This window comes from Cololabis saira, chromosome 2 (assembly GCF_033807715.1).
Source record: "Cololabis saira isolate AMF1-May2022 chromosome 2, fColSai1.1, whole genome shotgun sequence".
NCBI lineage: Eukaryota > Metazoa > Chordata > Actinopteri > Beloniformes > Belonidae > Cololabis > Cololabis saira.
The window spans coordinates 52,806,671-52,823,134 of NC_084588.1; the positions used below are offsets into that span (position 1 = coordinate 52,806,671).

General features: G+C 41.6%; 1 protein-coding gene across 1 annotated transcript in view; it reads right to left on the reverse strand.

The window, feature by feature from the left end:
• LOC133464897 (aminopeptidase Ey-like) overlaps positions 1-16,464 on the reverse strand; it is a 73,557-nt gene that overhangs the window by 11,791 nt on the left and 45,302 nt on the right. Inside the window, exons 12-18 of the mRNA XM_061747099.1 lie at positions 9,976-10,052; positions 6,378-6,511; positions 5,245-5,300; positions 5,019-5,166; positions 3,544-3,635; positions 3,354-3,464; positions 1,769-1,936 (exon numbers count right to left, since the gene is read on the reverse strand). Coding sequence (XP_061603083.1) covers positions 1,769-1,936; positions 3,354-3,464; positions 3,544-3,635; positions 5,019-5,166; positions 5,245-5,300; positions 6,378-6,511; positions 9,976-10,052 — 786 coding nt within the window. The remainder of the gene's footprint in view (positions 1-1,768; positions 1,937-3,353; positions 3,465-3,543; positions 3,636-5,018; positions 5,167-5,244; positions 5,301-6,377; positions 6,512-9,975; positions 10,053-16,464) is intronic.

Below are 16,464 nucleotides of genomic sequence, written 5' to 3' on the forward strand. Positions count from 1 at the left end.
TTGTTAACACTGAAATGCTGTGGACATTCCTATGTGTGTAATTCCTATAATAGAGCCTAAATGAAAACACAAAAGGGACTTAAAGTACATGCATTTATTTTAAATATTTTCAGTTTATAAACACATTGATTGTCTTCAAGTGAAACATTTATATTTTCTTTTAATTTGTCATTTTCACTCATGTGCCCTGGTGCTGCTGACGGACATCGTTATTCCCGCGTGAGACACTAAAATCCCAGTTACAAATCTTTCAGAACTCGTAACTGAGCCCCGTCCTGCTCTTCTTTAGGAAAGTAACTTCGGTTTTCCATTTTTAAAGATATTTACACGAAGTCTTTGTTTTTTGGCAGAAATGTCTTCTCTCTGGTTCCATCCATCTCTGATTTGTTGTTCCGAGTTTGTTCCGTTGTCGTCACTAACCTGCCACCCAAGTTACAGCAGGTGGAAGCATAGGAATGCTTTTTAAAAATTATTATATTATAAAACAGGAAATTTATGGGAAAATACTAATATGGGAGGACGGCGGGAAAGATGGTAAAATACGGTAGTTTTCCAGCCAAAATGGGAGATTTGACAGGTATGATCCCCAACTCAAGATAGTTTAGATCAGGGGTGTCAAACTCATTTTACTTGGCGGGCCGGATTTGACCAGTTTTTTTCTTGCGGGCCGCACGCTCAAAATAACAGAAACGGTGCGGAAAATGTTTTCTCTAATTCTTTTTTTTTTTACTATTGTTATCTAATCCAATATCAGTTCAGTTAATTTTAAAGGAAATATGCACTTTGTTTACACTCTAATTATGTAAAATATATTTCTTCAGGATCTTTTCATGAAATTTCTCGTTTTTTTTCAAATTATGTAAGATACTTTTACTATCATTTTACAAAGATAAACAGAAACAAGTATGTTTTTATATATCGCTTTTTTATAGGAAATTTAATTAAAAGCTAAATCTTTCTTATCACATCCGAGAGTGTTTCTTTGTGATTTAGAGATTTTTCCAGTACAATTAAGTGTATTTATTTTTAAAAATTGGCGCGGATATTTACGCCAGTGTGCCGAAAAAGTCAGCACTTCTTTTTTAACTGTTTTACTTTGTCACTATCCTCGTATTCAAAACTGAAATTCTCAGAATAAATATCTTCTATCATCTTTTTCAGCAGTGATATTTTTCCTGCGAAAATATATAATAGTATTAATAAACGACCGTCTACAAAGAAATAAAATCGGCAAATGCATTCTAGAAAACTAAAAAAATGTTGAAAACTGCTCTATTTGTGGAATAACGATGGATTTGTAGAAGAAATATATTATGGGATATGCTGCGATTCATGGCAATTATTTATGCCTTCCTTTTTAGTAAATTAACATTTTGGTTTTTTGCGTTGGAAACGCACCCGAAAATAAACCAGAAAAAACCCTGAAACACACCCGAAAATAAATCTGAAAAAACCCGAAACACACCCGAAAATAAACCAGAAAAAACCTGAAAAAAACCCGAAACACACCCGAAAATAAATCTGAAAAAACCCGAAACACACCTGAAAATAAACCCGAAAAAACCCGAAAAAACCCTGAAACACCCCCGAAAATAAACCCGAAAAAACCTGAAACACACCCGAAAATAAACCCGAAAAAACCCGAAAAAACCCCAAAAATCTCTCGGGCTGCACATTTGACACCCCTGGTTTAGAAAGACATTTAAATCCTGAAAACATCAGGAATCTCTTCACATTTACGTGCCGTGTGGTGAAGTGTTGCACGCACCGGTTTAAGAGCCAGGGGGCTTTGGTGCAGGCCATGGCCGCCCGGAGCCGTGACGCCTCTGACGCCAGCGTGGCGTTCCTGTACATCTCCCAGGCGAAGTCCCACTCCGCCACGCCGCCGAAGGCGATGGCGCTGCAGTAAACGGTGCTTTTCAGGTTGGGATGGATCCTGGTGGGCGTGAAGAGTGCAGCGATTACTGGACGACAGAAACGGAGGCAGAGCCCCGACACCAGACCACAGTCTGCAGATGTTTCCACCAAGCTGCAGCTAAACTGGAAACTGGACTGGAGCTAAACACAAGAACATGCTGCCAGACTGTATCCAAAATAGGTTCAATTTAAGACAAAGCCATTCCAACCTCAGAGGGGAGAGAGATACAGGAAATCCACAATCAGAACCAACACCAAACTGAGATGCTACAGCGGCAGCGGTGGATGTTTGGAATAAATTAGAATAAATTAGAGAGGGATTTGAAATTATGTAGAACCTTAACCTTATTTAAAAAAACATTGAAAAGAAGGATAATTTCTTTATATCAAATGTATGAGTGGTGATGCTTGCTATGTTGAGTTGGGTATTTATTTAATTAGTGATTTGATTAGATTTTTTAAGGATGAAGGAAACATGTAGACTGCACCTTTATTTTAAATTGTTTTTCATTTCTTGAGGAATTTTTGTTATTCCCATGGAGGCAATTTGTTTTACTGTCAGTCTTTTCTCTTACTTCTTGCTTTCATTTCATTACTTTAATTAATCTTTTTGAGGGTAGGCAAATAGTAAGCTTTGCTTCAGCTACACCTTTTTCGGTATATATACCAGGGGTCGGCAACCCGCGGCTCTAAAGCCGCATGCGGCTCTTTAGCGCCGCCCTAGTGGTTCCTGGAGCTTTAAAAAAAATGTTTGACCTTTTTTTTCCTTTTTTTCTTCTTTTTTTTTCTCTTTTCTCTTTATTTCTCTTTATTTTCTTCTTTTTTTCCTCTTTTTCTTCCTTTTTAATCTTAACATTTTGACTTTTTTCTCGAAATTTTGACTTTTCTCAAAATTCTGACTTTTTTCTCGACATTTCGCCTTTTTTCTCTAAATTTCAAGTTTTTTCAACATTTTGCCTTTTTTCTCAAAATTCTGACTTTTTTCTCAACATTTCGACTTTTTCTCACAAAAGTTTGACTATTTCCTCGACATTTCGCCTTTTTGCTCTAAATTTAGACTTTTTTCTCAACATTTCGCCCTTTTCTTGAAGTGCATAATGAAAAAAAAATCTTCCCCCAGTTCTAACTAATATAGAAACATGCAGCATGTGTTGTCTTCATTCTAAGGCTGATACAAGACTTTTCATTTTTTGCGGCTCCAAACATATTAGTTTTTTGTGTTTTTGGTACAATATGGATCTAAAACATTTTGGGTTGCCGACCCCTGGTCTAGATGGTATTTGTATATTGGAAATGTTTGTAATGTTTTCTTTGAACAGTGTATTAGTTTTCTTGTTGTCATTTTTATTCTTTTTTTTTGAGTTATGTCATGACCGAAAATAAATAAATAAACTAAACTAAGAAACTAACGTCGACGGGTCTGGGTCTGAACTCACGGGTTGTGAGCCGGACTCTGCATCCAGAGTCTGAACCAGGTCCTGGTCAGGTCCCTGCAGTCCTCCACTCCCATCCTGCAGGCCATGCCGATGGCATTTATCTGGTTATACCTGAGGAGGAGCAAAGGTTTGAGACGGCAGAGGAAACACACGTTCAGCTGCTTTGGTCGTAGACGTAAGTAAATCTCACTGGTCGTTGTGTCCCGCCGGTACTTTGGTCCAGTCGGCTGTGATGCTCCTGAAGTATTCAAACAGAGGTACGATCTGCTTCTTGAGATACGCCTGAAACAGAAACGCACCAGTCATTCTCCGGTTTGGCATCGACACCTCCCCTCTAACTTTAACTTTATTTATTTATATAGTATGGTGGCCGAGACCCGCCATTGCTGAAAATTAAAGAAACGCTGCAAATAAAAATAAACGCCGCTGCAAATAAAATAAACGCTTTGCAAATAAAATAAACGCTGCAAATAAAAATAAACGCCGCTGCAAATAAAATAAACGCTTTGCAAATAAAATAAACGCTGCAAATAAAAACAAACGCCGCTGCAAATATAAAGAAACACGCAAATAAAAAAGCCACAACGGAAGTGAATTACCGGGGACTATTTTTGCTGATGCACCGGTGTTTTTTACGTGAGAGGAGAAGAAGACGAATAGGACGTAAGTGTAAAGGAAGAAATAAGAAGAGCGAGGAATAAGAAGAACAACGAACGAGAAAATAAGTGAAAAGGTTAGTGTTCAACGTCGCTACGTGTAGTTTTTAATGTGCAACACCGGTGCATCAGCAAAAATAGTCCCAGGTAATTCACTTCCGTTGTGGCTTTTTATTTTATTTGCAGCGGGGTTTATTTTATTTGCAGCGGGGTTTCTTTATATTTTCAGTGTTTATTTTATTTGCAGCTGCGTTTGTTTCTGTTTGCAGCGTTACTTTTATTTTCATCAATGGCGGGTCTCGGCCACCTTAATATAGAACCTTTCATGCAGGTAAAGTGCAGCACAAAGTGCTTTACATTAAAAAGAGAAAAATAAACAATCCCCCCAGGACCCCCAACTATCCAGACCAGGACAACAGGAATATAAAAGATATACCGTATTTTCCGCACTATAAGGCTAAACCTAAAAGCCTTTAATTTTCTCAAAAACCATCAGTGCACCTTATATACGATCATAATGTAGTCAGGGGGATTGTGGGTAATGTAGTCAGGGGGATTGTGGGTAATGTAGTTGGCGCTAAAAACGTCAGGAATCGTCACAGACGTTCAAGACAACAGCAGCGACGCTGACTCTCATCATGGAGACTTTGACGAGACGGAGCAAAGCTGGTTTTATTTTGTTAACAAAGTTTGACATACGGTACTTTTCTTCTTGTTTTTTTTGCATTTGCTGTAGGATTTTGTAGCATTTCCTGTAGCAGCTCCATCAGGTAGATACGTAACTCAACCCCAGCCACTATAGTACGGTATTTTACCAGATATTTTAGTGCTTAGCCTTATAATGCGGTGCGCCTTATAGTGCGGAAAATACGGTAATATAAATAATATAAAAAGATAACTTATGGACATTAGGGCAGTAGAAGCAACATTAAAAAATAAATAAGTAAATAAGTAAAAAAATAAAATAAATAAAATAAATAATAATGTAGTCCGGTGGGCGTGGCCCCACCTGCAGGGCCCCGTACACCTCGGTGCGGTCCAACATGAGGATGTAATAGTCCAGACTCCTCAGCGCCGACTCCCAGGGGATGTAGTCCCGCTCCTGGGACAGGTACGTGGTCGTCCTCAGAGCCAGGCTGGTGGAGATTATCTTAGCTCTGCACACAGCGGAGGACACAGAAACTGCTTTTCAAACCCCGTATTTGATTGTTTTTATCCGTTTCTGTTTATTTTACCTTGCCAAATTAAATGCGTCATCTATGATCTGTGCTCGGTTGATGACCGATAAAGTCTGAAGGAGATAAAGAAGAACAAAAGTAGGAATCAAACTTTGGGAAGAGGAAATAAACATGGGGTACAAATCAAACCTTCGTTAAAGGGGACCTATTATGAAAACCAGGTTTTCTCTTGCTTTAACATACCGTATTGGCCTGAATATAAGACGGTGTTTTTTGCGTTGAAATAAGACTGAAAGTGGGGGTCGTCTTACATTCGGGGTCTAGACGTTATACCCATTCACAACGCTAGATGGCGCCAAATATCTTTAAAGCGAATGCTGAACTAAACTCCCCAGGCCAAAGCGAACCGCTGTCATGAAGAAGAGAAATAAAAAATAGTATAAGAAAGAAAAGAGAAGAAAATAAGAGAAGAGATAACAGAAAGTGGAGAAACGTAGCGACAATCTGGAGAAAAGTGGGTGGAAGTTCGGCAGGTAAACCGGCAGCTGAGGAGAAGTTATGATGCAAACTTCAAGATAATGATTTCAAATAGTCAAAATAACATGCTTTTTCTCTCGAATATATTGTTATAATCATTTGTTTCAGATGTACTGTAATTATTTTCTGTATAAAAATTGAATTTGGTGTTCAAAAAGTCTTTTTTCAAACTTGAGTCTTGAAAAAGAGGATCGTCTTATAATCGGGGTCGTCTTATATTCGGGACAATATGGTATATAAAGTGGTTTTTTCTTGCTTTAACATATATAAAGTGGTCTCTCCTCAGCCTGCCAACTCAGAGAAGGAGGAAAGCAACTAAATTCTGCAGTGTCTGTACAGCCGCCCGGATGATCGTCCAGTGTGATGTGGATCTACGAGCCAATAACATTCTGCTCCCCAAAGTTACGGAACGACGGGAGTGATTTACATCAGTTGGCCTCCAATACGTGAAACCACGCCCACAACTCCCGCATAGATAATGAGGTTAGAGAATGGGAAGATAAAGACATGGATCAGAGGCTGAATTTCTAATTTATTTAGCAAAAACAATCAAAAGCTTGTTTTTAAGACATTCGAGGCCTGTTTAAAATAGGTATTAGATCCATAATAGGTCCCCTTTAACTCAACACAGGAACCGCCGTGCGGGCGCTGACCTGATGGCTGGCGTGCAGCAGGGCGAGGAGCCGGTCCCAGTTCCCCTGGTCGTAGTTCACCCTGAAGTATCCGGACATGTTGGTGTTCGCCAGCACCCAGTCCTCTCCTGACGCCCTCATGGGCCCGTGGGTGTCTGCGAGGACACGCCATGCTTTTACTCAACACCAGTGGCCAAAATACCATATATGCAGACAATGCGACTGCATAGGGGCCCGCACGTGTCCGGGGCCCGCGCGCGTCCGGGGCCCGCGCGCCCCGGACACGCCGGGGTTAGTTTTGTTCATGGCTTACAGTTTAAGAAAACTCAAATATCCTATCTCAAAAAATTAGAATATTCTGGGAATCTTAATCTTAAACTGTAAGTCATAATCAGCAATATTAAAATAATAAAAGGCTTGCAATATTTCAGTTGATTTGTAATGAATCCAGAATGTATGACATTTTTGTTTTTTTAATTGCATTAAAGAAAATAAAGAACTTTATCACAATAAATACGCCAGCCATCCGGGGCCCGCACGTGTCCAGGGCCCGCACGCGCAGGGCCTGGGGACGTGCGGGCCCTGGACTTTTCTTTTTTTTTTTGTGTTTACATCAATGTTATGGGCTGGTTATAAAGATATATCTACTTTAAATAAAAATTTTAATTTATAGATGATCTCGGATGATACCGGTGTAGTGCGCATGTGTAACCCATATTTGCGTAGAGGAAGAGTTGGCGATTGAGGAGAGGAAAGGAGTGAAGGCTGATTTATGGTTCCGCGTTACACCAACGCAGATTACGGCGTAGGGTACGCGGCGACACGCACCGTACGCGCGCGTCGCCGCGTACTCTACGCCGTACCCTACGCCGTCGATTTAACGCGGAACCATAAATCAGGCTTGAGAGTTGAACTGTTGTCAGGAAATGACTAATGACTAATGACTTTGCCCAGCGGAAGGCCCGGAAAGTCAAACTGTAATTGTAAGTAATGACCTTTATTATTAATATTTGTTATAGTGATAGTCTATCACTAGTTTGTTTGTGTTTATGCGTGTTTATGATGTTTTTATTTGTGGTGTGCCGCCGTGCCACCCCATGTCAATCTGTGCTGTGTGGGTTTATTCTCAGCTGTTGGCACTGCCGGTGTTCTGTCGCACACCGGCGCACTGTGTGCGTTATGCTGTTGTTATATGTGCTTTTTGTTGTGTTTATGCGCTATGATTGTTTTTATGTGGTGTTCTGCCGCGTCACCAAATTGCAATGTGCTTGTGTTATTGATGTGGATTTTTTTTAAACATATCTATCTGCGCTGTGGTTGTGTTAAGAGTTAAAGCTGTCAGTATTGCCCGTTATCATTAGAATGGTGATGCATCTGCTGTGAGATTGCGTCAATCACAGCGTGTCTGTTTTGCACTGTGATGGGCAGGGCCCGGTTTAATGATCTTGCATCGGGCCCGGTGCTTAGTTGTTTCACTGCTCAACACAGAGACCTTTCACCCACTAGTTCCCTAATCTGCTTCTAGGAAAAAGTCTACACGCCTCTTACGAAACTGCAGTTTTCTTGAAATACAAAAATAGAAATAACACCAACATCCTCGACAGAAATTCAGGGAAATGAGGAAATACTGAATAATCAGGGAGACTTGCAACTAGAGCTGTGGGTAAATGACACACACAAGTGTTTGTGATTAAAACCAGATAGAAGCTGCTACCGTGGATCTGCTGGGATGTTTGAGGTTGCTTTCCCGCTGAGAGCCGTAAACTACAAAGAGCTGCCAAGGAAAATGCAAGACTTTATCATTCAGGTCCGGAGAGGGATGTGAAATATTATTAAAGGCACTGATCGTACTACAAAACACAGCCGGCGCCAACGACAACATGTGGGGAAGATGTGACACCGGGGAGAGAGAGCGGAGGCCGGGTGGGGGTGGTGGGAGTGGTGGGGGGTCGACGACGCTGATCAGAGGGAGAAGGAACAGACTTGTCTGGGAACTAGGGATGGGAGGTATGGACTAAAAAATTTATCACGATAATTTCTGGCATTTATCCTGATAACGATAAAAATGACGATAAAAAAAATACCAATTCAATTCCATCTTTGTAACTATAAATCTATCACCACATTCAGTCTTTGGAACCAAAACACTGCTCTAAAAGATACTAAATACTAAACTACACCAATTACATTGATTTAATAAAAACTAATTAAATGAGTTACACCTGTACTGCAAAACTGGAATGACTCAGATTCATTCTCTTTCTCTCTTTCTTTCTTTCTTTCTTTCTTTCTTTCTTTCTTTCTTTCTTTCTTTCTTTCTTTCTTTCTTTCTTTCTTTCTTTCTTTCTTTCTTTCTTTCTTTCTTTCTTTCTTTCTTTCTTTCTTTCTTTCTTTCTTTCTTTCTGGCTCATTTCTTCCTTCCTTCCTTCCTTCCTTCCTTCCTTCCTTCCTTCCTTCCTTCCTTCCTTCCTTCCTTCCTTCCTTCCTTCCTTCCTTCCTTCCTTCCTTCCTTCCTTCCTTCCTTCCTTCCTTCCTTCCTTCCTTCCTTCCTTCCTTCCTTCCTTCCTTCCTTCCTTCCTTCCTTCCTTCCTTCCTTCCTTCCTTCCTTCACGTACGTTGTGCGTGGATTTAAGACAGAATCATAAATCCGACTTTACACAAAAACATCATCAACAGGAATTTATCGTTTTTATCGCGAGATACAAAGGTCAGGTATAATTTTTGAAAAAACCCTAACCTGCAATATGCTCTTTAAGTCGGACCTCGATCCCCAGCGGATCCAGAATCCTGCTGGTTGGAGTTTTGATTCAAACAATATAACCAGTCTGGTTTATGTTGTTGTTATTTCTGTCTTTATCATTTAAAAACCTGCAACCTTGTCAGCCGTGTAGACTTTTATCTCCTATACAGTGGGGCAAAAAAGTATTTAATCAGACACCAATTGTGCAAATTGCACTTAAAAAGATGAGAGGCCTGAGATCTGCATGGAGGAAAATACCAGCAACAGTGAGTGAAAACCTCGTGAAGACTTACAGAAAAAACCTCTGTCATTGCCAACAAAGGGTTATACAGGACTGTCTCAGAAAATTAGAATATTGTGATGAAGTTCTTTATTTTCTGTAATGCAATTAAAAAAACAGTTTAAGATTAAGATTCCCAGAATATTCTAATTTTTTGAGATAGGATATTTGAGTTTTCTTAAACTGTAAACCATGATCAGCAATATTAAAATAATAAAAGGCTTGCAATATTTCAGTTGATTTGTAATGAATCCAGAATGTATGACATTTTTGCATTACAGAAAATAAAGGACTTTATCACAATATTCTAATTTTCTGAGACAGTCCTGTATAACAAAGTATTGAGATGAACTTTTCTTATTGACCAAATACTTATTTTACACTATAATTTGTAAATACATTCTTTAAAAATCAGACAATGTGATTTTCTGGATTATTATTTTAATTTTTTCTCTCATAGTTGAGATAAACCTGTGATCATCATCTTTTTAAGTGGGAGAACTTGCACAACTGGTGTCTGACTAAATACTTTTTTGCCCCGCTGTACTTCCTCTTCTAGAGGTCGATCTAACACCTGTAGGTGTAACTTGTGGCCGTACCTGTGTTCTGCAGGAGCCAGTACTGCTGCTGCTCCACGCCCGTCTTCATCCACTTGACCGGGACGAACCAGGTGTATCTGCAGAAACAACGACAGCAGGGAGGCAGCGTGAGTCTGGGGTCAGTTCATGTTCTTCTTTATGAACGGGAGGTGTTTTACGGCGTTGAAGGGCGAGTACAACCGAGGAAACACGAGCGCCGTGCTGAGAGACGCAGCTAAACTCGCTTTAACTCACTGGAAAGGTTTGGTTTTGAGAAAACAGATGGAGAGGACGACCGGGTTGAAGTGAGCAGGACGGTGCAGATGCTGGTGCAGATGCTGGTGAAGCTTCTCTACCTGTGGAGCAGGTGAAGCTTCTTTACCTGTGGAGCAGGTGAAGCTTCTTTACCTGTGGAGCAGGTGAAGCTGGAGACCTGGTGAAGCTCCTGAGCTCCTCTACCTGTGGAGCAGGTGAAGCTCGTGAGCTCCTTTACCTGTGGAGCAGGTGAAGCTCCTCTACCTGTGGAGCAGGTGAAGCTGGAGACCGGAGCTCGGTGGCTTTTTCATTCACAGACACAATGTTGTTCATGGATGCAGATGTTTCAGCCGGAGAGCGCAGGAAGTTTGGGATGCAACATCCATTTGTGCACTTTCATATGACGGTTCCCAACCCCCTTATTGCCACAAATTGTTGCACTATTGTTGTCTGTTTTTATGTAATGTTTTTATTGTTTGCTTTTATTGCACCGTGGATGAGAGGGAAACGAAATTTCATTTCTGACAGATGTTTGGTGAGACAAATAAAGTAACCTTGAACCTTGAACCTGTTCCTCAGGGAACATGTCCTGCATGTTTTAGGTGTTTTAGATGCACCGAAAACATGAGGCTCATCATCAGACTCTGATGGGGATCCAATCAGGTGCGTCTGAGCAGGGAAACACATGTAGGACCAGGCCAGAGGAACAGGAAACACGGCTCTGGGAACTGGTCTGGGAACTGGTCTGGTAAATGTTCTGGGAACTGGTCTGGGAACTGGTCTGGGAACTGGTCTGGGAACTGCCCAAGACTGCGACTTTGGTGCAAAACGAGCGGAACACGTCACATTGTGGTGAGAAACACTGGTTCACCTGGATAGAAAGTAACAGCTATGAAGACTGTGGAGCTCCGGGGAGTTGCAGACGATCAACATTATCATTTGGCTTGGTTTGAATATTTTAGTGTTTTTATCTACTGATGTTATTAACTTATCTTGCTTCTTATCTTGGGGCCGTCCTTCTTGTTCTTTGTTCTTTTAGCCAAAGCTGTTGTCACTTTATCTTATCCTGTGTTGTTGAGTGTTTGGTTTTAGATTGTATGAATCACTCACTGTGATACAATAAATAAATCTATCTATATATCTATCTATCAGGTTACCAACAGAATGGTTCATCACCTGACCCAGTTTAAGTTTCCGTCATTAACAACCTCAACAGGATGTGCAGGAGCTGGAGAGCCCTGGCCGTGATTCAACAGTTCCAGCTGCAGCTCCTGCACCGACTTCAGTTCACCGTGCTGCCAACAGGGGGCGTCAGCAGGTGAAGCAGCTGCAGGACCGGGGATCCAGTTACAGCTCCGTGGAGACGGATTAAAGCTCATCAAGACGGAGCTGGAGTCAGTGTGGCGTGTGAGGGACATGAAACATCTCCGCTGATAAACCGGCAGTGAATTTGATCACAGACTATAAATCCCCAGCAGGGAACAGAGCAAAGCTGAATGTTGCAGGGATGGAGACGATGATGCACCTGAGCAGAGTCACAGGTGATCAGGTTCATTAAAGGGACATGATGCATTTTTTTCTCCTGATAAATCTGCATTGAATTTCATCACAGCCTGTAAATCATGCACTCCAATTTTCTTTTTTAAAGCTTGAGTATACAGTTCATTTCGTTTCGTTTATGTATATAAAAAAAACAAGAAAAAAAGATAAGAGAAACAAATACAGGTTACATTCCACCACATAAAGAAAAAAAAACACATCAAAAAACCTATTTCAGTTACATGTTCAAAAAGGAATGGGAGGAAATATAAACTTATTTAATCCCACCCCCTTTCCACAACTAAACATACATTATATGCCTCTATTTACGTTTTATACTATACACTAATTTGTATAAATAAATAAATAAATAAATATATATCATTTTTACAAAAATAACCTGTTTAATACCAAATGTAAGCTCTATCAGAAATATAATATAACTATGATATAAATATACTATCACTATGATATAAATATAATACGTATATCTATACAAACATAAAAAGACAGCATGATAAATACCAGAACACACACAGCTGCTGATCTTTAAACACAGTCTTCACTTTTATACCTCAAATAAACTACGTATTTATATTTCTTCTTAAATTGTTTTATGTTTGTACATTCTTTTAACTCCAAATTCAAATTATTCCACAGTTTAATTCCACAAACTGATACATAAAAACTTCTTTTTGTTGTACGCACAAATAAAGATTTGAAGTTTAGGTTTCCCCTTAAATTCTAACCCCCTTCCCTCTCAATAAATAATTTCTGAATGTTATCCGGTAGCGAATGATTTTTTGCTTTAAACAGTAAAGGCTGGGTGTCTGGGGTGCCGACCAGAGCATGAAAACGCTTTCTTCAAGCATCCAGGCTTACTTGGTCAGGAGAAATGGGATGAATTAACTGCTGAGATCTTGTTCCCGTCTCAACGTCACACCAGGACCTGGCTGTGATCCTGCAGGAGGATCTTCCTGGTCCAGACCTGATCCTGCAGGAGGATCTTCCTGGTCCAGACCAGACCTGATCCTGCAGGAGGATCTTCCTGGTCCAGACCAGACCTGATCCTGCAGGAGGATCTTCCTGGTCCAGACCTGATCCTGCAGGAGGATCTTTATGGTCCAGACCTGATCCTGCAGGAGGATCTTTATGGTCCAGACCTGATCCTGCAGGAGGATCTTCAGGGTCCAGACCTGATCCTGCAGGAGGATCTTCAGGGTCCAGACCTGATCCTGCAGGAGGATCTTCACGGTCCAGACACAGACTGTGTTTCCAGCATCAATAACCCTTTTAAAACCCGAATATTGGCAATAACCCGAATTTGCACGGCCATGTAAACACCAATAACCCCTTTGAATAACCCGAATTTGCTTTTAAAAACCCCAATATGAGCCCTGGGTTCCTCCTTTTCTAACTGAATATTCAGTCATGTAAACACCAAACGGAATATCCCCATCAAACGGAACAGGAATGTGTTTTCTGCACATGCTCTGTTCACAAGGAATCCTGGTCTTTTGAGTCCAGGAAGTTCTTATAAACACGGAGAAACCAAGACCAGGAGGAGACTAATCACTTCATAAATGTAATGAAGGATATGAACATTTCTGCATTTGTAGACGGTAGAAAGTACCGGGATAGAAGATTTACAAGAAGGAGAGAGAAAAGTTGAAGCAGCATTTGTTTTGAATTTGGATACAGGAAGTAGAAGCAGAAATGACGGGAATTGTGTCATCACGTTCTCCGTGCGTCGCTGGTTTGATCCAGATATCCTGAATGATTAATTACCATGGAAACGGAATATTCTGAATGTTTCAGTAACCGGAATATTAGCAGGATTGACGTCCTTCTTCAGGGGAACTAGTGATGTGTTCAGAAACCGGGGGCCACACGTGAATGTGGCGTCGTTGGAAGGTTAAAGGTGTCGTTAGTGTCTTATCAGCAGCCGCGGTGAGGAGAGACGACGCCGCGGCATCAACCATGGACGTGAACTCATCGGGCTTTCGGTGTGAAGTTAAAGCTCCTCAGGTTCCCCAGCCAGTGTGTGTGTGTGTGTGTGTGTGTGTGTGTGTGTGTGTGTGTGTGTGTGTGTGTGTGTGTGTAATAATATGTGACTCAGGCGTGCAGCTTTATAGTTTATAGTTTTATTTGGATCAGGCGAGCAGCTGTGTGAGGGAGTTCTGCTCTCTGAAACCATCAATCTCTCCCTGATGGTGTTTTTTTTTTATGATTTTGATATAGCTTATTTTGTGACAAATTGACTTGAATGTTTTATTTGAGATTTGCACAAATGTTTTGTTATTTGCACAACTGTCAACCTCAGTGGAAAAGTCTGCCTGTTACTGTCTACATTGTATTAATTGTACAGTGTATTTTAATTTAATTGTTATGCAGGAAAGGGATATTTGTTTTATTTTATTCAAGAAGCATTTTTATTCTATACATGCAGACTGTTGTGAATTCTTCAGGGACAGAGACGATCAGTTTAAGACGCTCTTATTTGTTTAAGACGCTCTTATTTTGAAACGGAATCTAACGGCGCGAACCACTTCCGGTTGCGCAATTTAGCCGTTACGTAGCGCCGACAGGACAGTTAGATTGAGTCATTGACGATGTAGGTCATGTAATGTTGATTTATGTGGTAAAACTGTTCCGTTTCTAATTGTTCTGATCCTCTTGAGTATATTTAATATTAATAAGTGTTTGTTTTGTAATTAGCCATTCAAATAATAGCCTAAAGTCGAGCTAAGTGGCTAATTCAGCTAGCGAGCTGCATCCCTGAGAATATGTGTGTATTGCTGCATTAGTTAATGCTTATTAATGTTAATACTTCGTGTTTGTGATTCATTCCCTTTGTTTATTGCAGAAACTCTTTCATCTGTCATCTGTTCATCATTCAATCAGTTCATTTCTGTCACCATCCGTCATCTGTATGTGAATATTCAATACAGTAACGTGTGGAAAATCAGATGTCTGCGTGTTCTCTGACCGGAACCCTGTAGTGGTCAATATTCATATTACACCAGTTTCTCAGGGGTCGAATCCCCAACAAATGGTCCTTCGAGCCGGATAAATTGACAACTACAGAAGATGACATCTGAAGATAGAGCTGCCCATCAGCCTCATATCGAAGATCAGCAGCGTCATGTGAGACATCATCGCGTTCCCAAACATCTTGAGGACTACGTCCTCGCCTACAATCCACAGCGACCTGCCCTTTCCTCCCACACTACAGAGGAGCAGAGAGGAGCAGCGGCCGCAGCAGAGAGTAGCCGAGCAGGCGCAGCCACTCATCTGGACAGACGCACAGCCTCACACAGCACCAGCTCCGAGGACCTGCTGAGCTGTACTTCACTGAAACGACTCATCGAGTCCATCTCTAGCAATCAGAAGGAAGAGGATGCTGAAATGGTACAATTATCACATAAACTTCAGCAGTATGAAACCAGACGTTGTCGTCGTCAGGAGCTGTTGGAACACATTAATTCCTTCCTGAGGGAAGAACAGCGAGATGAGGGTAATGACACCAGGAGGAGCGCCACACTCCCATCAGTATCTTCACCTCCCATACCTCAACCTCAGACGTCACTTTACTCTCCAAGCTACTTCCTTTCATCGCCAGAGGAGCTGGCTAAAGACACGGAGCCCCAGGCTGCTGAAACCATAACGGGACACATTTCTTGGAGACCTGAGGTCGACACCGGAGTTGGAGCCTACACTCCTATAGCAGGAGAACAGAAATTAAATTCTGCATTCACCCCAGTGCTTCCAGCCTCATCGGAGCGTTTGGGCTCCTCGTGTCCTGTAATTTCATCAGACAGGATGACACCTACTCTGGTGCAGCAGTACCCTACCAGGCCAGACCCACTGCATTCTCATGTCTCAGGACTGCCTCGCCACTGTGTTGATACAGGACAAGGATGTGGAGGGTTGTTTGCTGCTGCCTCGGTTCATCATTCTACAGCAGCTCCCTATAGCTATACAGCCGCACAGCATTACCACTCACCACAAGTGAAGCCTCACGCCCCTTCCAGCTACGGCCCGCCTCACTATGCTACTGTGCCACCATCAATACCAACATTCCAGCAGACTCTACCTGTATCCAGAGGTAACTCATCTACAACTCATCAGATGCAGTTGCCATCAGGTCAGACTGCGATCCCATACAGCCATGCTCCGCCATACCGCTCTGCATACGGTGTGCCAACACCCAAAATCCCGGACTTCTCCACTGACAGTGAAAAGGAATTCGCTAATCTGAAGCTGGCTGTAGATAACCTGCTTGAGCCTCATACAGAACTGTCTGAGAAGTACAAATATCACGTACTACTCGAACATCTTAAGCTGCCCGAAGCGCAGATGATTGGTCAGTCTTGCCGCCACCATCCACACCCATACTCGGCAACTATGCAAGCTTTACAGTTGCAGTATGGTCAGCCACACCAGCTGGCCCAAAGCGAGATAGCAGCCATTCTAAACACTGCAGATGTGAAGCCTGGTGATGCCCACACCTTCCAGAGTTTCGCCCTACAAGTCCACCTACTAGTGAGCATGCTGCTCTCCCTCGAGGGGCCTACGGGCATAGAGCTAAACTGCTGCTCTCATGTCGACCGCTTACTCAGTAAACTACCCAAGTACCACAGAGATGGGTTTATTGAGTATTTACAAGTTAAGGGAAAACTTAATACCACAAGTCTCAACCCCTACAACTTACAA